Source organism: Myxine glutinosa, chromosome 3 (genome assembly GCF_964187855.1).
Source record: "Myxine glutinosa chromosome 3, kmMyxGlut1.1, whole genome shotgun sequence".
NCBI lineage: Eukaryota > Metazoa > Chordata > Myxini > Myxiniformes > Myxinidae > Myxine > Myxine glutinosa.
The window spans coordinates 155394976-155418613 of NC_136263.1; the positions used below are offsets into that span (position 1 = coordinate 155394976).

The 23638-nt window shown below is 41.2% G+C and overlaps 1 protein-coding gene across 1 annotated transcript in view; it reads right to left on the bottom strand.

Annotated features, from left to right (window-relative positions):
* The window catches only part of LOC137423110 (receptor-type tyrosine-protein phosphatase O), a 100036-nt gene that overhangs the window by 24447 nt on the left and 51951 nt on the right, over positions 1 to 23638 (bottom strand). Inside the window, exons 7-10 of the mRNA XM_068109926.2 lie at positions 15413 to 15486; positions 14665 to 14799; positions 7418 to 7543; positions 326 to 480 (exon numbers count right to left, since the gene is read on the bottom strand). Of these exons, the coding sequence (XP_067966027.1) occupies positions 326 to 480; positions 7418 to 7543; positions 14665 to 14799; positions 15413 to 15486 (490 nt within the window). The remainder of the gene's footprint in view (positions 1 to 325; positions 481 to 7417; positions 7544 to 14664; positions 14800 to 15412; positions 15487 to 23638) is intronic.

Sequence of the window (23638 nt, forward strand, 5' to 3'; positions counted from 1 at the left end):
CATGTACTGATGGCATAACAAGGCTGCATTACTCTCATTACCCACTATCATGTTTCCACAATAATACACAGTAAGGATGGGTCAAGAGTCAACTGAGAAAAAACAAATTGACAAAAGGAAATCAAGGGGTTTAGACGAGAAGAGATAGAAGGGGAATGCATTGAGCTTCAGGGATAGCAAGGAAAGGAAGAGCAGAGGGAATGTGGGAAATGTGGAAAATAACATATCTGCAATATTTACATACATAAATATGGCAGAGATGTTATTATCCACATTTCCAAGTAGTACACCATTGGTACAGTTGGTAGGACAAAAACGAACCCACCTGCAATGTACGAGTATTGGTTTGTTTGAACGTTGTGCGGCAAGTCGAGTCTGTTGCAGAAATTTCACGAGTCCTGACATGTGGCTGTTGATTGGTGTTCCTTTATCAGGCCATGCCATGTACTGGAAGTGGCGCACTTCTCTCTCACCTTCATCCTGACATGTACCATAGGATCACAAGGAATCGGGTAAAGACATGATATTTATTCACCTTTCACAAAAATTTCCACGAAAATAAAAACTATGCAATATGCATAGTGAATACATCTTAATGTAAGTTTCCTACAATGATTATTTTTTTTCATAAATGTGTGTGTCCATTTCCCCCTTCCACATATCTCCCGATGTCCCTGTTCTCTACTGTTGTTGTGCTTCCCTCCCCCCCCCCCCCCCCTTGTCTCCCACTCCCTTTATTATATGGTCTATGTGTCAGCTCTTACACGAGCCTCGACTCAGTATACAAAAATAACAATAAAAACTAGGGCAAAGCGACTTTGTCACCAATATGCCTCTGCATAGTCCCACAACGAGTAGATGCCATCGTTCACTGTCCTAAAAATAAAGAAGTTTGATTTAAATCCCTTCAGCTGTTTTCAAGTATCACATTTTCACCAGCCACGACAGGTTTCACATCGATCGGTGAAGCAGTTTCAGAGAAGGGATTTTTAAAAATATTGATTTTCAAGCTAATATGGCTGCCACACCACAATACATATGAGCTTAAAAATCTACACTCTGCATATGTGTGTCGGGGATCACGATTGTGAAGTTTTGTGTTGATCGGATAAGGTTCATATTTCTATCCAAGATGGCTGCCAAACAACATGACCTATGACGTCATCATTTTCAAACGATATGCAACAATGGTGCTAGATGATATTTGTAAAATTTAGCATTGATAGGGTAAGCGGTTTCAGAGATATAATTATTTAATATTTTCCTTCAATCCAATATGGCTGCCACACCATGTGACCAATGATGTTTTCGTAATCATCTTTTAATCCCCATGCCTATTTAATGACACACGTAAAGTTTCGACTCAATCGATTTGGTGGTTTGGGAGAATATGTTTTTTATGGTTTTAGTTTAATTCAATATGGCTGCCAAACCATTTGACCTATTATGTCATAAATTACATATTTCAATAAAAATGGGTCACAGATAATGTGCATGCAATTTCAGATTTTTAGGATAAGGAATTAGATTAAAACATTTTGGCTGGTATACCACTTCACCAATGTCATCATCATGTGCAAAGTTTCAAATTTTTCCATTCAGCGGTTTCCGAGGAATAATTTTTTAATTATTTGCATTTAATCAAAGAGGCTGCCATACCACATGACTTATGACATCACAATTATCATAAAAACATTCTGCATGGGTGGCACTCCTATCCTGAAAGTCTCAATCAGACATGTGGTTGCTGAGAAAAGCAAGGTTTAGCCCGTACGGACGGACAGACAGACAGACAACCCAAAAACATAATGCCTCCAGCCGCCTTCGGCGGTGGAGGCATAAAAATTAATTTATAAACAAACTGTATAGTCACAATCGTTCAATCAAGACATACCAATCTTTGAAGCTATAACTAAAAGAAGCATCCATCCGTGTGTGTGTGTGTGTGTGTGTGTGTGTGTGTGTGTGTGTGTGTGTGTGTGTGTGTGTGTGTGTGTGTGTGTGTGTGGGTGTGTGTGTGTGTGTGTGTGTGTGCCAGTCCATCATGCTTTATTGTAAACCCTGTAGGGTTTTTCCTGTCGTAGAATCATAAAAACTATCAGGAACCCGTGAAACATCTGTGCAATGTTAATTAAATGTGACTTCAAGTCCTCAACTCCCACCTGTTCCCCCCTTCCACCTCACCCCCACCCCCCACTCCATCACAAACCCTAAGTAAAAGTCCTCAACCTCCCCCTACCAAAAGGACTCAAACCCCGCCCTCCCCACCCCTTCCAAAGCCTCAACCCTCCAGCCTAAATTTATCTCATATTTTCACCCCCCCCCCTGTCCTCCCAACCCCAACTCTCTGTCCTCCCCTCCCCCTGATAAAACAAAGGGGTATTCCCATATCGGTTATTAAATATTTATTCATTACTTCATCTAAACAGTGGAATATTTAACTGTTTCCCTTCCCTTGTCGTGCTATCATTGACTACACAGAAATTGTGATCGAGACAGCAACAGCTCATACATGTCATGGCCCGTAATGGTCGCTGGTCCAGCTTGAAGGAAGTGCTGTCTCTGGGTACCAATGACATCACAACAATGGCAACACCTTTCTCACCGCATTCAGTCCGGCATTTTCTCAGGAGAAATTTTCATTCTCCCCATAGATGCCAACCAATGGGGATGGGGATTGTCTGTTCTCTATCCTTTGAAATGCTGAGCATCAAGCAAGGAAGCAGTACGTAACATTTTAAAAGTCTTTGGTATAACGCAGCCGGGGTTTGAACTGCTCACCTCCCAGATTCAGAGCGGAACCAATACACCACCGAGTCTGGTTAAAACTAGTAAGGACAATCCTGTTAAATATGCGGAAACCCCATGGAATTGCAACTCTTAAGTGAAGATGAGCAGTCTAATTGTGCCAATAAATTACTCTAAACCAATTATCTTCTTTGTGATGCATATAACAGACATCATTTTTTTTTTGTATACAAGATCGAGACTCATGTAAGAGCTAAACATTAATCACAAAAAAAAACGGACACACCAAACATACAATAAAGGGAGCGGGAGACAAGATGGGGAGAGAGAGGGAAGCACACAAGTACAACAGCAGAAAACAGGGACATCGGGAGATCTGTGGGAGGGAGAGGGCTTGTGTGGAGGAAGCATGGGAAGGGTGGAGAGGTATAAAACACATGGACACTGCTAGGACTTCCAGGAAAGAAGTTGGTATTTCAAAAAAGTGGATCTGGGGTGAACTCTACTCTGGACATGCTGCTTCTGCTGTCTCAACAATGGATGGAGGTCCTCAATGCCAAACAGGAAATCAGAGCTGTCTCCCTTGACATATCACGTGCCTTCGATACGGTCTGGCACCCAGCTCTGCTCACCAAACTCTCCTCCTATGGTATCCATGGAAATCTCCATGCATGGCTTGCGGACTTCCTCTCTGGTCGTAGTCAACGTGTGGCCCTGAATGGATTTCTCTCATCTCCCCTTCCCGTTCAGGCTGGAGTTCCCCAAGGCAGTGTGCTGGGCCCTGTGCTTTTTCTGGTCTTTATCAATGATCTCTCCGACTCTCTGGAAAATCCTCTGTATCTCTTTGCTGATGACTCCACTCTCTGCCGCTCCATTCCTCTTCCGTCAGATCGGCAGTCTGCAGCCTCCTCACTCTCTGAAGACCTGGACAAAATCACAGACTGGTCAAACATGTGGAACATGTCTTTCAATCCTGACAAATCTCACACTCTTACTATGTCTCTCCGAAAAGATCGACTGGACAACCCTCCCATCTACTTTCTCAGCAATCCTCTCCAAGAAGTTCTGTCGCTCAAGCTTTTGGGTCTCACCATCTGCCATGATCTTTCTTGGGAAAACCACATTTCCAAGCTGGCCTCCAAAGCCAGTCGCCGACTGGGCATCCTCCGTCGTGCGAAGTCCTTCCTAGGCACACCTGAGCTCCTCACCACATACAAGGCTTTCATCCGCAGCTCAATGGAATACTGTTCTCCCCTATGGGCTGGTGCTCCTGCCTCACACCTGGCTCGGCTTCACGCTGTTGAATCCAAAGCTTTCAGAATCATTGGAATCTCCCGCGATGAAGCTATCTCTGAGGGCCTTTCACTCACTCACCGCAGGCAGGTAGGTGGTCTTTCTGTCTTCTACCGACTCCTCTCCGGCCTTGCTCCCCCAGCTCTCTCTGTGCTCTGTCCCCCAAATATTCCTACAGGTCGCACAAGATCTGCCAGCCACCCTCTGATGGTTAAACTGCCGAAATCTCGGCTCTCTGCTCACCTTCACTCTTTCATTCCTCTTTTCTCCCACCTCTGGAACAAACTCCCACACTCACTTCAATCACACTCCTCCCTCCAGGTCTTCAAAACAGCTGTTCACCACCATCTCTTATCTTCCCCCATCCAAAACCTTGATCTTTTCTACCCCCACTAATTCACCCCAGATCCACCTTGTTTGAAATTCCAACTTCTTTCCTGGAAGTCTTGGCAGTGTCCATATGTTTTATACCTCTCCCACCCCCCCCCCCCCTTCCCATGCCTCCCCCCCAAAGCCCTCTCCCTCCCACAGTTCTCTCGATGTCTCCATGTCTCTCGGTCCCTGCTCTCAAATGTTGTGTTTGTGTCCTTCCCCCTCTCTCCCCATCTTGTCTACCGCTCCCGATGTTATATGTTTTATGTGTCGGTTTGTGTTTCTGTGTGATTAATGTTCGCTCTTTCACGAGCCTCGATCTTGTATACAAAAACAAAAACAAAAACAAAAAAAAAAAAAAAATTAAAGGGGGTAGAAAAAATCAAGGTTTTGGATGGTGGAAGATAGGAGATGGTGGTGAACAGCTGTTTTAAAGACCTGGAGGGAGGAATGGGATTGAAGAGAGTGGGGGAGTTTGTTCCAGAGGCGGGAGTAAAGAGGAATGAAAGAGTGAAGGTGAATAGAGAGTCTTGATTTTGGCAATTTCACCAGAAGAGGGTTGCTGGCAGATCTTGTGCGACCTGTCGGAATATTTGGGGGCAGAGCACAGATAGAGCTGGAGGGAGCTAGGCTATCTATATAATAATAGCGTAAGGACTCGACTTTGTTATCCCTTTTACGCCGCACCCAGTGACCCGATGCCCACGGCACTAATGGGTTTACGATCTACGAACCGCGCTCTTTGTTTATCACGTACAGGCATACTCTAAAAATCTGAAATAGCCGACGTTGGGGCCCAAAAGCATCCGATTAACTGCCGATACGACGCCATCTTACGACGCCATCGTATTGGCGTCTGCTGGGTGAAGGCGAAGCAAGCCGTCCGCTGATTGGACAGGCGAAGGCGAAAGCAAGCCGTCCACTGAGTGGACAATCCAGAGCATGCATTTGTGCCGGTGTCGGCGATCGTTGTTCATATACGCACTCTTCATTCTCATCTTTCTTCCTAACTCTTACTCGGACAAGCAAATCCCCTATGCCACCCATAATGGTACACTCTATCCATACACCACATCCTCCCTTCCGTGGATGTTCCACGGGTTTCGGCTAGTAAAATACTATTAAAATAATAATGATTGGTTTTATTTTATAATCTTGCAGGATTCCCAAAAACACCTCACAAAAATCCCGGGACTCCTCGGCCAAATATCTTTATAATAACGTCTTTTATCGTCTCTGGCCGAGTTGTCGAAGAGATAATAGTCGGGAATAATGGCAAGGACCCACGGAGCCTCGACAGAAAAAGCCCTTCCTAGAAAGAATGCCACATAGTTATTTTGGCAGTGTATAGGCAACAGAACACTGCATTGATCACTCCCGAAAATAAAATAAAAAATAACCCGGGTTTGAAGAAAAAACAAGCCCACTGCTTATGTGCATATATAATACATTGTAGTTATATAGCTCAGATAGATTACAATTGCACTGGCCCATAGGCTGACACCAGAGGCCTGAAGCTTAAGGAATGAAGTCTGATGCCTATAATTGGTGGCCTTTACAAGGCCAATAGCGCATATTGGCTCCAACCTTTCGATATTTGACGATCATTTTAACAGTCACTTTGGTCGTTTTACACTGAAGGGGAAACTTATAGGGAGGGCATGGCAATGGTGAATATGACAGCTCTGAAGATGTATTTGGCTTGACATAGCACCAACATGGCTGCCGTATGATTTTTCAGGTTACAGTTGTGGGTGGAGTCAGGCCAGCTCATCAATCATTGGAAGGAAAGAAGCGTTACACGTATATGGATGGACGGATGAACGAACAAGCATATTATTATATAGATAGTACCATTGGAAAGCTAATAATCAATTCACTTTGTTGGAAAGCTAATAATCGATTTACTTGGAAAAAGAACTCGTGGCCATTTAATCAAACCAATTAAATGCCTGTTTTAAAAGCCTCTTTCTGCAATGGAAGAAGAAGAAGAAGCAGGTCCTGGAGCTTTAATGTAGCCCTTCCAAAGGTACAATATTGTTAAATGACAGCAGGAACCTTTTAGAATAAAATGTGACAGATATGGAAGGAGAATAGAAAATTATATGTGGTAATACTTATCAAAGCAATATAAAGATTTTACAATAGTACATAGAAGGAGCACGCAAAAAACAACAGCCACAGCCATGACGACAGCAGCATCAACAACAACCATGGGTGTTATAAAAGATCCTTTTTTCATGTGCTTTACTTCATTTTACATCCTCATTGACACTCACAGATAGCCATGCAATATATTTGTGAAGTGCAGCATACTGTATTTTGATTAAACCGGCCAGCAAAGCGACGGGTAGGCACGGCTTGTATATTTTAATAAACATATTGATCCATGTACTGTGTGTACTACGAGCACATAAAGAAGCTCCTCCCCGAGTCCTGAACAATGTGGGGAAAATACCCATGTTGATACAAAAACATCTGTGTGTTGAGATAAAGTGGAGGTGGAATTCTTGCAGTTTCAGACACAGCATACTAATGTCAGGTGGAAGGGAACAGAGCTTGTTGGCACGGATGTGATAAGGTAGGTCCAATTGTAGAAATGAAAGAGGACCTGTAATAAATATTCATAATATGTTTATAATTGAAGACAAGAGATTAGAATGAAAAAGAATTGGTAAATTAATGATAGAAATTTGTACAAATCATATTATTTGGGAAATCGAACATACACATTACAAAGAATAATGTAATAATTTTGAAGTCAAAGGTGTGTTTTGTATTCATCGACTAGTCAATATACTGTAGTAGTAAAACCCACTGATCCATCAACAAACAAAACCAATAGGAATCCCAGACCTGGAATAGATCCACTGTATGGTTTTACTAGGTTTAAATCGCTGATCGTATAATGAATGCACAACCTACCAAATTAGTTGATTATGACACGGTGTATTTCTATTTCCGTTGAAACAATGGGATTGTATGCCATGATTGGAGCTCATACCACGTTAGATATGATGAAGCTGCGAACGATCCAGTTGCTTTGCTGCATTTCTGACAATAATGTCACGACAAAGTCTCCATATTTCTCCATGGCTTTACCTTCTGGCCAGTAAGGTTCACACTTTACCTGGAGGCAAGGCGGCACAATAAAAAGTCTGTGTAGAAATAGTCTTACGAATTTGTGGTCAGTCAGTAAGACAAAATTTCATTTTCATCAATTTTTTTAAACAGACTTGCATTTCACGGTCTTTTAAGCCCAATCACACCTCAAATAATAATGATAACTATAATGACAACAGAAAATTTTCCAGCATAATGTATGGAGGTCGTCACTCCAGAGCGATAACTATAAATTAACTATCATTATAATGATACTCTTGAGCGATAACGATAACTATCATTTTGATCACTTTGAGTGATCTTTTTTCCTCCTGGAAGGATATCGATGAAGGCTCCCTCCTGACCATTCAGTGGCTGTTTACCTGTGATGCCAGCCCCACATGCATTTTGGCACCATTGTGGAGGACAAGCATTATCAACTGATCTTAGACGTTCAGAAGAAAGCAGTTCTTTATGACAAGTCTGACAGACTCTTCAAAGATGTGTGGGAGAAGAAGGAAGTGGGTGTTGAGGGACATGCTAATGTAGTTATTGAAGCCATTTTGCTTGTGGTGTGACTGCATGTGGAAGGATTTATCCTTATAGTAATCGTCATTGCTCTTGGTGTGACCAGAGCTTTATATGGTTAGACTCCACAAGTTCAAAGGGAGGATACATCGATCGAGCTAATATGATGGTTGGATGGTGATATACAGTTGTGAGTGCATGAGAAACTAAAATGGATGGATTTGTGATCATAATGAGCATATATAAATAAATAAATAAATAAATAGTTCAATGTGGTATATAGATACTGATGGTAAAATGTATATTAATAAATAGTTCAAGGTGGTGTGCATGTACAATAATCAGATTGACAAAGTATATATCAACAATTAAGAAATATTTTAAGGTGAGATGTTGGTATAGTCAGGGCCCTTAGGGATATTTTGGGGCCGTTTGGTTCAAATTCTTCCCAAAGCACCAAATTTGGCCCAGATGTTGCCCATGCCATACTCTTTCGATTTTTGAGGGGCGCCAAAACGGGCGCCCCCCCCCCCGGGGGCCCCATATTGGCGAAATACTAAATGGCCGCCACCCGGATTAGAGGAAAATCAGTTAAATAACCAAAAGGGTTGGAATCATGTATGATACCACTTTTCAGGGGTTTTCGAGGTCGAGGAATCCAATTATGATGTTATATTGATGATTCTAGGTCAAGGTCAACCCTCAAGGTCATCTTAAAGGTCATTTTTGAGTCAAACATGTCGGTTTTTGAGTTTTTGTCAAGATTTACGCGAGGTTCACCATTTTATGTTTCTGGGTTGGGTAATCGAACTCTGACCTTATTTTTGACAATTAGAGGAAATATTTACATGTCTATTTCCTAATTTTCAGGCATATGCAGTTCATCAGTCTAATTACAAAGGTACGGATTTTGATGTTTTATGAACTGTATACCATATCCTTGTGTTTAATTTTTGTGCGATCATGATCCGGGTTCATGTATACATGATTGTATACATGTCATAAATATGACGTCATAGGTCATGTGACCTGGCGGCCATATTGGATTTTATGAAAACCTTAAAAATGGATCCCTGCCTTCATTTTTCGATCGATTCATTTTGAACTTTGACCACTTATAGTACGCCATGTGATTGGATGCATATCCTAATTATGACGTCATAGGTCAGGTGACATGCCGGGATGGACCGGTATTGTCCCCGGATCATACTGCCCTTGGCACCCATCAAAAATCGAAAGAGTATGGCATGGGCAACATCTGCGCCAAATTTGATGCTTTTGGAAGAATTTGAACCAAAATATCTCTAAGGGCCCTGACTAGTAGTGGAGATGGTAAAGTATATGTAAATAAATAATGTACAGTGGTATGTACCTCGGTTGTAGAATAATAAAAGGTATATAAAGAAAAGAAAAACAAGTACAGATACATTCAAAGTACACCGCCCCCATGCCAAATAAATAAATATCCTCCAGCGCGGCATTGCCGGGGCACCTTTGACACCCGGCAATACCACAGGGCAGCTCATAGAGTGTATTGGGAGGGAGGGTTGTACAATAATTGATTAATTAATTGCATAATTCAAATCAATAAATAGTGATCTTAAAATATTTTCTTAATCGATTGGCTAATAGCATACCTAAACCACCAGTGCTTCATCCGAAGCTGTAACGTTTTGAAAAATAATTAAATAAGCTATTAATCGATTTTTAAAAATTGATTAATCAATAAATAATTGATTAATTGATTAATCAATAAATCAAAAATATCCTTTAGAGCCACATCTCTTGGTCACTGTCATGTTCAAATATTAGCTTCCTAGCTTAAAAGGTGCCTGAGATATTGCACAGATGAGAGAGAAAATAAATAAATGATGAATAAAAAAATAAAATAATAATCATCATAAAATAATTAAATATTTAATCAATTGGCTCATAGAATATCTACACCACCACCATTTCATCGGAATCTGTAACTTAAAAAAATTAATTAATTGAGTCATTAATCGAGTAATTAAATAATTAATCAAGTAATTGATTCATCAATAAATCAATAAATAAAAATTAGCCTTGACAACCAAATCACTTGGTCATTGTCATATCCAAATATCAGCTTCCTAGCTCAAAAGGTGCCTGAGATATTGCCCAGATGAGAAAGAAAACAAATAAATGATTAATAATGAAAAGAAATAAATAATAATCATAAAAAAATTAAATAGTTAATCAATTGGCGAATAGAACACATGAACCACCACCATTTCATCTGAATCTGTAACTTAAAAAAAAAAAAAATTGGTCATTAATCGAATAATTAAATAATTTATCGATTAATTGATTAATCAATAAATTGAAAATAGCCTTTACAGCCAAATCACTGTCATTGGCATGTCCAAATATCAGCTTCCTAACTCAAAAGGTGCCTGAGATAATGCCCAGAAGAGAAAGGGAATCTATAAGTACTTAATTAATCGCTAATAATTAAATAACTCATCAATTAATTGATTCATCAAAAAACAAAAAAATACCGCATTTAACAAAGTAATTTCTCACGATTGTGCCGAAATTTCAGCTTCCTAGCCCAAAGGATGGCTGAGATATCGCCCGGAAAAACAAACAAGAAACGAACAAGAAGACGTCATGCGGAGCACGATACTTGCAAAATAGGCCCTCCCCCTCCCCAAGAAAAAAATTCCATTGATACAGCAAATTGTCCATTTCATCAAGATTAAAATTGACAATCTTGATCAAAGCTCGGGTCAATAGGAAGAAAATTGACGATTTTGGAAGGTTGACCTTGAGTTGACCTTTGACCTTTTGACCTCGCAAATAGTTGCTTTCCCTATTTAGTGACTCAATGTGCATATGCTGTTCAATTTATTATTATTATTATTATTATTTTTTTGTATACTGAATCAAGGCTCGTGAAAGAGCTAACATTTATTTCACAAACAAATCAACCAGACAAACAAAACACACAAAAAGAGGGAGCGGAAGACAAGATGGGGAGCGAAGGGGAAGCACACAAACATAACATTTGAGAGCAGGGAGACGTGTGGGAGGGAGAGGGCCCGGGGGGAGGAGGCGCGGGAAGGGGGGGGGAGGGCAGGAGAAGTATAAAACACAAGGACACCAAGGACCTCCCGGACAGAAGTTGGTACATCAAAAAAGTGGATTTGGGGTGAAATTAGCGGGGGTAGAAATTTTCAAGTCAATCGGATAAAAATTGACGGTTTTTTTCAGATGAAAAGTGATGATTTTGGAAGTTTGACCTTGATTTGACCTTTGACCTTTTGACCTAAAAATAGTATGTTTCCCAATTTAGTGACTAGATATGCAAATGCCGTTCAATTTTCAAGTCAATCGTTTGAGAATTGACGGCTTTCTAGATGAAAATTGATGATTTTTAAAATTTGACCTTGAGTGGACCTTTGACTTTGTGACCTCAAAAATACTGTTTCCCAATTTAGTGACACGATATGCAAATGCTGTTCAATTTTCAAGTCAATCGGTTGAGAATTGATGGCTTTTTAGATGAAAATTGATGATTTTTAAAATTTGACCTTGAGTTGACCTTTGACTTTTTGACCTCAAAAAGAGTTCATTTCCCAATTTAGTGACTTGATATACAAATGCTATTCAATTTTCAAATCAATTGGATTCAAAATGGCGATTTTAGAAATTGACCTCCTGGTGACCTTTGACCTTTGACCTCAAAATCAATAAGCTTCTCAATTGGGACGACTTATACAACTTGAAGTTTCGTGACGATCGGTTTATAATTGTGACCTGTAGGCCGGTGACATATAGACAAACAGACAAACAGACAGACAAACAGACAGACAGACAAACATACAGAACCACAAACGGAACCGACCAATATACTTGAAAAATCTTCGATTTTGCAAGTAACAAACAAACAACCAGAGTGAAAACTGAGTACTCCCTTTCAGCGTGCGTCATTGCCGAGCCCCCTTCGGGCAATGACGTTATGCAGAGCTTGGAGATGGCATAGGAAAGGAGCAGTGTACAATAAATAAACAAGAAGACGTTATGCAGTGCATGATACTTGCAAAATCCACCCTCCCCAAAATAAAAAGTTGCCATGGATACATCAAATTGTCCATTTCATTAAGATTATAATTGACGATCTTAATCAAAGCTCAGGTCAATTGGATGAAAATTGATGATTTTTCAGATGAAAATTGACATTAGAAGTTTGGCCTTGAGTTGACCTTTGACCTCAAAATAGTTGGTTTCCCAATTTAGTGACTCAATATGCAAATGCTGTTGAATTTTCAAGTCAATCAGACAAAAAAGGGCAATTTTAGAAATTTGACAATTGACCTTAAAATCATTTTTCTTCTTCCTTATGACAAACTCTACCATCTGGTGAAGTTTCGTGAGGATCGGTTTAAAATTGTGGCCTGTAGGCGATTGACAAACAGACAGAATAACACACAAGACCATCCAATATACTTGAAAAATCATCGATTTTACAAGTAATAAATAAATAAAAAGGTGTGGATATAAATAAAAATGGACATAAATAAATAAATAATTCAAAGTTGTCTGTTCATAGTGGAGATGGTAGAGTATACCCCACTATCTATACATATAAAACACCGTTTGTGTGTGTGTGTGTGTGTGTGTGTGTGTGTGTGTGTGTAATGTTACCGATAGACTCCTAAACGGAGAGGCTCACGTGCTTGATATTTGGCATAAACATGCCCATTGAGCCTGGGAAGAACATGGCCGACCTAAAAAAAAATATTTCATAATATTTTTTTGCCATATTTTTACCTCAGCGCATTTCAGCGAGGAATATTATGCATGGAATCTGAGCCAGTGGCAGAGCAGCGCGCTGATTCGCTCAGAGCGATCACGTGATGTTCCTTGCCGCCATAAACTCGCAGTTACGCGTTCGCACGGAATTCAGAGCGAAAAGCGATTGCGTTTTTTCACATTTCAGCGAGGAACATTGCCATTCACACCACATAGGTTTTTTTTTCTTTCATCTTTAGATCCATATTTTTTTTCAGCGAGGAATATTATACACGGAATCTGAGCTGGTGGCAGAGCAGCGCGCTGATTCGCTCAGAGCGATCACGTGATGTTCCATCCCCGCCGCCAGACAATTGAACATAAAACACAGTTTGTGTGTGTGTAATGTAATGTTCCCTCCCCTCCCCCCTCCATCCTCCCCTTCCCCTCCCCCCTCCCCTCCCCCCTCCATCCTCCCCTTCCCCCTCCCTTCCCCCTCCACCCTACCCCCTCCCTTCCCCCTCCACCCTACCCCCTCCCCTTCCCCCCCTCCCCTCCCACTCCCCTTAGCCCACCTCCCCCTCCCACTCCCCTTCCCCCACCTCCCCCTCCCCTCCCCCTCCCTCTCCTCCCCCTCCTGACCCCCTCCCCTCCCCCTTCCTCCCCTCCCTCCCCTTTCCCCTCCCCCCTCTCCCTCTCCTCCCCCCTCTCCCTCCCCCCTCTCCCCACTCCATCCTCCCCTTCCCCCCTTCCCCTCCCCCCTCTCCCCCCCCTCCGCCCTCCCCTCCCCCCTCCATTCTCCCCTTCCCCTTCTCCCTCCCTTCCCCTTCCCCCTCCTTTCCCCCTCCACCCTACCCCCTCCCTTCCCCCTACCCCCTCCCCTTTCCCCCTCCCCTTCCCCCCTTACCCTCCCCCTTCCACCCTTACCCTCCCCCTTCCCCCTCCCCCTTCCCCTCCCACTCCCCTTCCCACACCTCCCCCTCCCACTCCCCTTCCCCCACCTCCCCTCCCACTCCCCTTCCTCCACCTCCCCTCCCTCCCCTCCCCCTCCCCCTCCCCTCCCTCCCTCCTCCCCCTCCTGACCCCCTCCCCTCCCCCTTCCTCCCCTCCCTCCCCTTTCCCCTCCCCCCTCTCCATCTCCTCCCCCCTCTCCCTCCCCCCTCTCCCCACTCCATCCTCCCCTTCCCCCCTTCCCCTCCCCCCTCTCCCCTCCCCTCCCCCCTCCATTCTCCCCTTCCCCTTCCCCCTCCCCCTCCCCTCCCCCGCCCGGCAATGCCGGGTACTTCTGCTAGTATTAAATAAGGCAATTCTCTGTTTGTATGTGCAGTGTGTATGTACATCTGAAAGTCATAGAAACAAACACGGCTGGCCCCATTTCCACCAAATTTTGCATATGCGATTGCTGTACCCAGGGTCAGGTCATGGGCACAGGTAAAACAAAAATTCTGCCCCTCCCCTGTCGACTTGCCAATGCTGAAGGGAGCGGATGGTTCTCGTATAAATAAATAATAGTTCCAAAAAGTCTTTACAATGCTGTACCACTCCTTCCATTATATTAAACTTTCCAAAAATCCAAATTTGCTCTGATTCTGAAATAATTTTGCGTCCCTCATTCCCAGGTGTTATTGCATACACGTACCGAATATGAAAGAAATGCATCAAGTGTTGTTTGAGTAAAGGCTCTGGACGTACGCACGGACTGAAGGACCCAAAATGTTTGCCCCCAGCCAGGCTGGCATGATTTACCATGATGGGAGCTTAAAACCATGATTCAATAAAGGCCTATAGAGGCAGTTCTTAGAACACCATGATCTAACTGTGCCATGTGTTTATCCACCCAGCCACCGTGCAATAGAGACATACCTTCAGCTTTTCCTTGCACTTTGTCAGCATAATGATGATAGAGACCTGTTGCTCCCAGACCATCTGCCAGAAATGGGCCTGAGTGCAGGGAAGAGGTCCCTGTGTAGCTATGTAATGATTTGCTCCAGATTTTCCCTGAAATGGGGGAGCGGGTGACAAACCAAAGCCTTGGCCTACTAGTGGAACAAATAAGGCATAAACACGAACCATGTAGCAGAGTGACAGATCTTACACAGCGAAAGTTTGTAAAAGAAAGAAATAAATGTCGGATTTGGAACTATTGTGAAACAAAAAATCATGGAACTTTAAACCCCCCCCCCCCCCCCAAGTACCTTTCTTCTTTGAGTAAAGAATAATCTGCATAATTTAAGCTGAAGAAAATGTTTGGAATTAAAACTGGCAAAGTTCCATCTTGTACTCAACATTTTATGACAGCAAAAGTTTGTAAATAACTTGCAAAACATTTTTTTTAAAGCCAATCTTATTTTGCAGAAAGTGATTCAGACAAAATGTTGTATATTCAGGCCAAAACATTTCATTGCACTTCTTCAGGTGTTTTATTGACTGCATTAGAAAACCAAAATCGAGATGAATGGTCACTATGGTTGTTTGTGTGAAATGACTGGAATAACAAAGCACAAGGTTTGAATGAAGTGTTTTCCAAATGAAGACAAAAGCACATCGAGGGAGTTTGATGTGTCCACAATCATTTCACACCTACGCATCCCTCAGCACTGCTAAGCCTCACCTTCACATAGCTTGCGTTAATGTAGTCGGACTCGGTGGGAGAATCGGCTAAAAGCTTCACATGGTTTGAGTCATCTACATGTAATTGGGGAAACAGTAAAAGCCAAACATGAATATATGTTAACCTCATACCAACCACCAGACCAACCACCATGTTGCGGTAAATTCTTACAATGTTTATTAAAATAAACAATAACATCTCCAATAAATATTTTTTGCCTGTGTGTTATATAATGCCTTTTTTTGACAATAAGCTTGTGACCTCCGCCACCGAAGGTGGATGGTGATTAGGTTTTCGCCCCTGTTTTTTTTTGGTCTATTTGTTTGTTTGTTGCATGATGAATTAATTAAAATTAAAATTAGACAAATGATGAATTGCGAAAGATGATGGGAATAGAGCCTCTGATTGATGCTGTGAAGAGGAACAGGTTGAGATGGTTTGGTCATGTGTTGAGGAAGGATGAAAGTGACTGGTTGAGAAGAGTGATGGAAATGAATGTCGAAGGAAGTAGAGGACGTGGAAGACCGAGAAAGACTTGGCTGAAGATGGTGGAAGAAGAAATGCGGGCAAGGGGGTTAACGAGGGGAGATGCAGAAAATAGGGCAAAATGGAGAGATTGTCATGGGGACCGCAAGGCTAACCCCCGCTCTAGCAGGGAAAATGGCCTTAAAATGCATGTTGTTGTTTTTGTTTGTTTGTTGCATGCGAAAATCGAAAAAAGTATATTGGTTGGTCTTGTGTGTTATTCTATCTTTTTGTCCATTTGTTTGTCTGTATATCAATTGCCTACAGGTCACAATTTAAAACGAATCTTCACAAAACTTCACGGAATGGTAGAGTTGGTCATAAGCAAGAATCCTATTGATTTGGAGGTCAAAAGGTCAACAAAAGCCAAAGGTTTGTAAAATTTGTAAAACTTTGTAAAATTTGTAAAATTATAAATTTTCATCCAATTGACTTGAAATTTGAAGAGGATTTTCAAAGCATGTCTGCAAATTTAACCACTAATTATTTTTGAGATCAACAGCCAAAAGGTCAATAACCTAGGTGCGATTTCTAAAATCCTCATTTTTCATCCGATTGACTTGAAATTTGAACAAAATTTGGATATTTGGTCTTTTAATTCAACCGTCAATTATTTTTAAGGTTAAATTTGTTTTCGGGATTTCGCATGTATCATGCTCTGCATGCCATACTGTAATTCTTGTTTGTTTGTGTGTCTGTTTGTGATCGGGATATCTCAAAGAGTTGTCGGCGGATTCTGCCTAAATTTGGAGGAGAGGTTGGGTATTTGGTAGGGATGAAATAATTAGATTTTGGTGAAAATCCGGATCCGCATTTTGATCCGAGAATTTTTAAGGTGATTGTTCACCATTGAGAGAGAGGGCTAAAAACGATATATAGCATGATATCTCAGAAAAAGTTGTGGACGGATTCTGCCTAAATTTGTTGGAGAGGTTGGGTATGAAATAAGGATGAAATAATGAGATTTTGGTGAAGATCCGGATCAGGATCTGGATCCGAGAATTTTTAAAGTGATTGTTCACCATTGAGAAAGAGGGCTAAAAACGATATACAGTCACGTGAAAAAGTAAGTACACCCCATGTAAAGTTTTGACTTTTTCAACATATTCCAACATACAGCTATTTGATCTTCATTTCAACAATATTGATAGATAAAGGTGATATAATATAACAAATATCATGAAACATTTACATTTTGTAGTCCATTGTATAATTTAAATAAACATAAATGCAAATTTCACATGTGGAAAAAGTAAGTACACCCCTACATTTATCACAACTTCAAATACCTAAAATTAGAATCAGGTGCACCAGCTCTGGTGCAAATGATTAGAACATCGTTGGAGAGGATCTTGGAGGAACCTGTCTTATTTAAACCTCAAACATTTAGTTTGGTTTGCTCTTTGTTGTTGAAGTGTGCGGAGTCACCATGCCTAGATCAAAAGAGCTCTCTGAGGCCTTCAGAAAGAAGGTTATAGATGCCTACGAGTCTGGGAAGGGATTTAAAAAGATCTCCAAACAATTTGAAATCAATCATTCGACTGTCCGGAAGATCAACTACAAGTGGAGAAGATTCCAAACAACTGCCAACTTGTTCAGGCCAAACCGCCCCAGCAAGTTCAGCCCGAAATCAGACCGCCAGATGCTGAAAGAAGTCTCTAAAAACCCCAGAATGTCATCACGGGACCTACAGGTAGCTCTTGCCACAGTTGATGTCAAAGTGCACGAGTCTACCATTAGAAAGAGGGTGCACAAATTTGATCTACATGGGAGGTGTACCAAGAGGAAACCTTTGCTGTCCAGAAAGAACATCAGGGCAAGACTAAAGTTTGCCAATGAACACCGAGGCAAAGACCAGCACTTCTGGAACAATGTGCTCTGGACAGATGAGTCAAAGTTAGAGCTATTTGGCCACAGTACCAGAAGACATGTTTGGCAAAAACCAAAGACAGCATTTGACCAAAATAACCTGATACCAACTGTAAAGCATGGTGGTGGAAATATTATGGTTTGGGGCAGCTTTGCTGCAACAGGGCCTGGGCAGCTCACCATCATATAATCCACTATGAATTCTTCATTGTACCAGAGGGTGCTTGAGGATAATGTGAGGCCATCTGTCGGAAAGTTGAAGCTCAACCGAAGGTGGACCTTGCAACATGACAATGACCCTAAACATACCAGTAAATCCACCAAGGAATGGCTGAAAAGAAAGAAATGGAGGGTTCTGTAATGACCAAGTCAAAGCCCGGATCTAAATCCCATCGAGATGTTGTGGGGGGATTTGAAACGAGCAGTGCATGCAAGAAACCCCTCAAACATCGCACAGCTGAAAGAATTCTGCATGGAGGAGTGGGCAAAAATTTCTCCCAGTCGATGTCAGAGACTGTTAGACAGTTATAAGAAACGCCTACTTGAGGTTGTTTCTGCCAAAGGGGGCAATACCACCTATTAGAGCCAAGGGTGTACTTACTTTTTCCACATGCAAAATTTGCATTTACGTTTATTTAATTTATACAATGGACGACAAAATGTAAATGTTTCATGATATTTGTTATATTATATCACCTTTATCTATCAATATTGTTGAAATGAAGATCAAATAGCTGTATGTTGGAATATGTTGAAAAAGTCAAAACTTTACATGGGGTGTACTTACTTTTTCACGTGACTGTATAGCATGATATCTCAAAAAGTTGCTGACAGATTCAGTTGAAACGTGATGGGCATATTGGGTGTGTGACAAGAAAGAATTGATTCAATTTTTACCCAGGGGGCCAGACTCAATAAAATGAGGTGCACCCGGCACGGCGTGCTATTTTTGGTTTGGCCATGTGGGTATCTTCTATAGAACTCTAGGAACAAATTAGGCAGGTATAACCGTTGCAATGGTTTGCTCGAAGTCTAGAAATGTAAATCCAAGATAGTCGCTATTCGATAAATCAGAAAATCACTATTTTGCTCATATATCAGTGCACAAGACACATCAAACTACCAGATAAAGTTCTAAGCATACATTTATTCCAACTGATATTCTGATGTCAACCCATCATTATAGTTATCACAAGCAAAACCTGTAAATCCAAGATGGGTGCTATTTGATTCATCAAGAAATTACCATTTTGGTCTTACTGTAGACCAAAACATGCTATTTGCTCTTTGGCATCTGCATTGCACGTTTGCTCCAACAGCATGTCAGGTGATACTGCATTGTGAGAGCCATCTGCTCGGCTGCCTACAAATGCACCATTCATTAGACAGTGTAGACATCTGGAGCAGTGGAAGGAAGCTCTTTCATTTCGCAACTAAAGAGAGGCAATGACTGCTGAGCATATTTGTGAAGACCAGCAGCAGCCAAGTATGGTAGCATGTTCGCCAACACTTGAAGACTTCCAAGCCAAACTCCTTCACGTTGGTGGTACATGAATTTGTGCAGGATATCTGAAATTTCAAGGAATGTTAACTAAAACACAGATGTAGGTTGACTATGCAAGGACTGATTGAACTGATCAAGAGGGCTATGCAAATCTATTAGCTGCTGGTTAGCTCCGACACCAAAGGTGGATGGAGGTTGTGTTTTCACCCCTGTCTGTCTGTTTGTCCGTTTGTGAACAAGATATCTCAAAAAGTTGTGGACGGATTCGGACAAAATTGGGCAGAGATGTAGTGTATATGATGAGGACGAAATGATTAGATTTTGGTGAAGATCCGGATTCGGATCCGGCTACTAGAATTTTAAAGTGATTCTTCACCATTGGGAGATAGGGGCCAAAAACGATACATAGCAGGACATCTCAAAAAGTTGTGGACGGATATGGATGAAACTTGGTGGAGATGTTGGATGTGTGACAAGGACGAATCGATTCGATGTTGGTGAAGATCTGAATATGGATTCGGATATGAGAATTATTTAATTTTTCAGTGATTCTTCAGCATTGAGTGATAGGGCTAAAACCAACATATAGCAGGATATCTCAAAAGGTTATTAATGGATTTGGACGAAACTTGGTGGACAGGTTGTGTGTGTGACAAGGACGAATTGATTAAATTTTGGTGAAGATCCGGATCCAGATAGTAGAATGTTTAAGTGATTCTTCACCATTGGGAGATATGGTCAAAAACAATATATAGCAGGATATCTCAAAAAGTTATGGACGGATGATTTTGATTAAATGTGATTCTGTATTGTGATTTTCTGGTCTACTCTGGGATACAAAACGTAAACTGTTTACCTGGTGGATGTATGCTCTCTACTGAGTGCCGTTCTAGTTATTAATATCTGGATCAGCTGGCAACAACTTGTTCAGCAACACTAATGTCATTGACAACCACTTCTCCACAACTTTTGAGATGCTGTTGTTCCAAGTGAAGTGAAGTGAAGAAGGTGTTCACACTGTTTCACTGGTGTTCACCTGAAATGAAGAAGGTGTTCACCTGAAGTGAAGAAAGTGTTCACCCTGTCATCATTCTCTTCTTCCCACTTTTTGAATGCCTGCCTGAAGAAGGTGTCCACAGGGTGAACACCTCACTGAGTACTCGAATGGCATGGAGAGTTTGATAATAGTTTCCACTCTCAACTATGATCTTCTTGGCAGAGCCTTCTGAGCAGAGTCCTGCTGACGCAATCAGTTCCTCGGCAACATTGTCTTGAATGATTTTGCAAATGACCTTAATATAATTGTGTTCTTGATGAAATCCACGTGATTCCTATCAGGTCCTTCGATACATAACACACAGGTGGGTTGCGGTTGGAAACTTCTGTCGTTGTTTTGTCCCAAGTTGTAGTAGTTTTCTTGCAGACAGCAGTGACAGAAACACTCTCATCTATCATGGTATGAGGCATCCCGATAATAAACTCTGATGTGAGATTGAAACTTCCTCCTGACAATGTATTATTCCTCCAGTCAAGATTATCCATTGTAAAGACATGGTGATGACCAAATGTCATTTTATCTGGTATATACACATCTTTTTCTTCCACTTGTATTGCTGTGGATTTTGCAGTAAGCTGATGCATACAGTCATGTGAAAAAGTAAGTAAACCCCATGTAAAGTTTTGACTTTTTCAACATATTTCAACATACAGCTATTTGATCTTCATTTCAACAATATTGATAGATAAAGGTGATATAATATAACAAATATCATGAAACATTTACATTTTGTAGTCCATTGTATAATTTAAATAAACATAAATGCAAATTTCGCATGTGGAAAAACTAAGTACACCCCATGAAATGTTTAAAAAAAATCTTTTTAACATATGTGGACATATAATTTGATTTTCATTTAAACAGTATCTATAGATAAAGGTGATCTAATTGAACAAAAAACAATGAAAAATTGACCTTGCAATAATTTATTCAACAAAAAATTGCATGCACAGCTCGTTTCAAATCCCTCCACAACATCTCGATGTGATTTAGATCCGGGCTTTGACTTGGCCATTCCAGAACCCTCCATTTCTTTCTTTTCAGCCATTCCTTGGTGGATTTACTGGTATGTTTAGGGTCATTGTCATGTTGCAAGGTCCACCTTCGGTTGAGCTTCAACTTTCTGACAGATGGCCTCACATTATCCTCAAGCACCCTCTGGTACAATGAAGGGGGGGGATTGGATTCTATGGTGGATTCTATGATGGTGAGCTGCCCAGGCCCTGATACAGCAAAGCTGCCCCAAACAATAATATTTCCACCACCATGCTTTACAGTTGGTATCAGGTTCTTGTGGTCAAATGCTGTCTTTGGTTTTCACCAAACATGTCTTCTGGTACTGTGGCCAAATAGCTCTACCTTTGACTCATCTGTCCAGAGCACATTGTTCCAGAAGTGCTGGGCTTTGCCGAGGTGTTCATTGGCAAACTTTAGTCTTGCCCTGATGTTCTTTCTGGACAGCAAAGGTTTCCTCCTGGCACACCTCCCATGTATATCAAATTTGTGCAGCCTCTTTCTAATGGTAGACTCGTGCACTTTGACATCAACAGTTCAAGAGCTATCTGTTGGTCCCGTGATGACATTCTGGGGGTTCTTCGAGACTTCTTTCAGCATCTTGCGGTCTGCTCTCGGGCTGAACTTGCTGGGGTGTCCTGGCCTGAACAAGTTGGCAGTTGTTTGGAATCTTCCCCACTTGTAGATGATCTTCTGGACAGTCGAATGTTTGATTTCAAATTGTTTGGAGATCTTTTTAAATCCCTTCCCAGACTCATAGGCATATATAACCTTCTTTCTGAAGGCCTCAGAGAGCTCTTTTGATCTAGGCATGGTGACACCGCACATTTCACCAACAAAGAGCAAACCAAACTAAATGTCTGAGGTTTAAATAAGACGGGCTCCTCCAAGATCCTCTCTAACGATGTTCTACTCATTTGCACCTGAGCTGGTGCACCTGATTCTAATTTTAGGTATTTGAAGCAGTGATAAATGTAGGGGTGTACTTACTTTTTCCACATGCGAAATTTGCCTTTTTGTTTATTTAAATTATACAATGGACTACAAAATGTAAATGTTTCATGATATTTGTTATATTATATCACCTTTATATATCAATATTGTTGAAATGAAGATCAAATAGCTGTATGTTGAAATATGTTGAAAAAGTCAAAACTTTACATGGGGTGTATTTACTTTTTCACGTGACTGTAACTGATCAACTGATGAGCTGAGGTTGTTGTTGAGTGTAATCAGTGACTTGCTTCGCGTTTGGTTGTACAGATTATATGTAGAATCAATGCTAAGTGGTGTGGTGACCCCAGCTGTGTGATGCACCATTTGTTGTGGAAGCATTAGTGCCTTTCCTTCCTTGCATTGGCTCAATGTTACACGGTCATTGTCGCCGACTTGTACTGATTTGTCCAATAGTAGGTGCGAAGCGAAATTGCAGAATGAATCTGGTACAATTGCAGAAGCAGATTCTATCGATATGCCCATTGAGTCTTTTCCATGTACTTTTGGTTGCAAAGTTTGGCATCCGTTCGAATAATCTTTACTGCTTTTTTCAATATTATTCAGTTGTCTTCTCTCTGCTTGTTGGCTTCGTTGTTGTGTGATAATTTCAACTGTTCTAGAGCATCTCCTATTGGAACATTAGCTGCACACACAATTGCTGATCCATGACTTTGTTCCATTATAGCCACACGATACCCATAATGTTTGGCAAGTCTTTCCTTTAAGCTAATTGAGTGGTAGTGGTGTCCACTTCTGACTCTAAGTTCAGTAAGCTGTTGCTGGTAGTTTCCTCATAATGCAGACATTACAATACCTTGTGACTTGTGAATTAACAATTCAACCACTTGCTTCACTAGTGCCGAGAATACTTGGTCATATAGTTGACATCCATAGTGTTTATGGTACCAAATGTCATTAGAAACCATGTCATGCCCTTTACCAGATATTCGTAGCAACACATCTTGACGGTTCAGTTGCTGAGCTTTTGCCTTTATTTGCTGCTCTCTATTTAGGTTTCCAGTGAGGTTCCCGCTGGGAGCCTATTGTTCTTGTAAGGATTATTATTATTCTCACACTTTTTGTGGAGATGATTCCGAGAAAACCGTTATATCTAGCTCTACGAAACTTTAACTCATTATACAGACTTGGCATTTAATATGGAATATTTTTTTTGTGGGGTTGAACTTACTTTTCAAGATTACTTAGAACCAAAAGTTCATTGGAATTATGTTGAAATTATTCTATATTTTGTTAGTGTGAC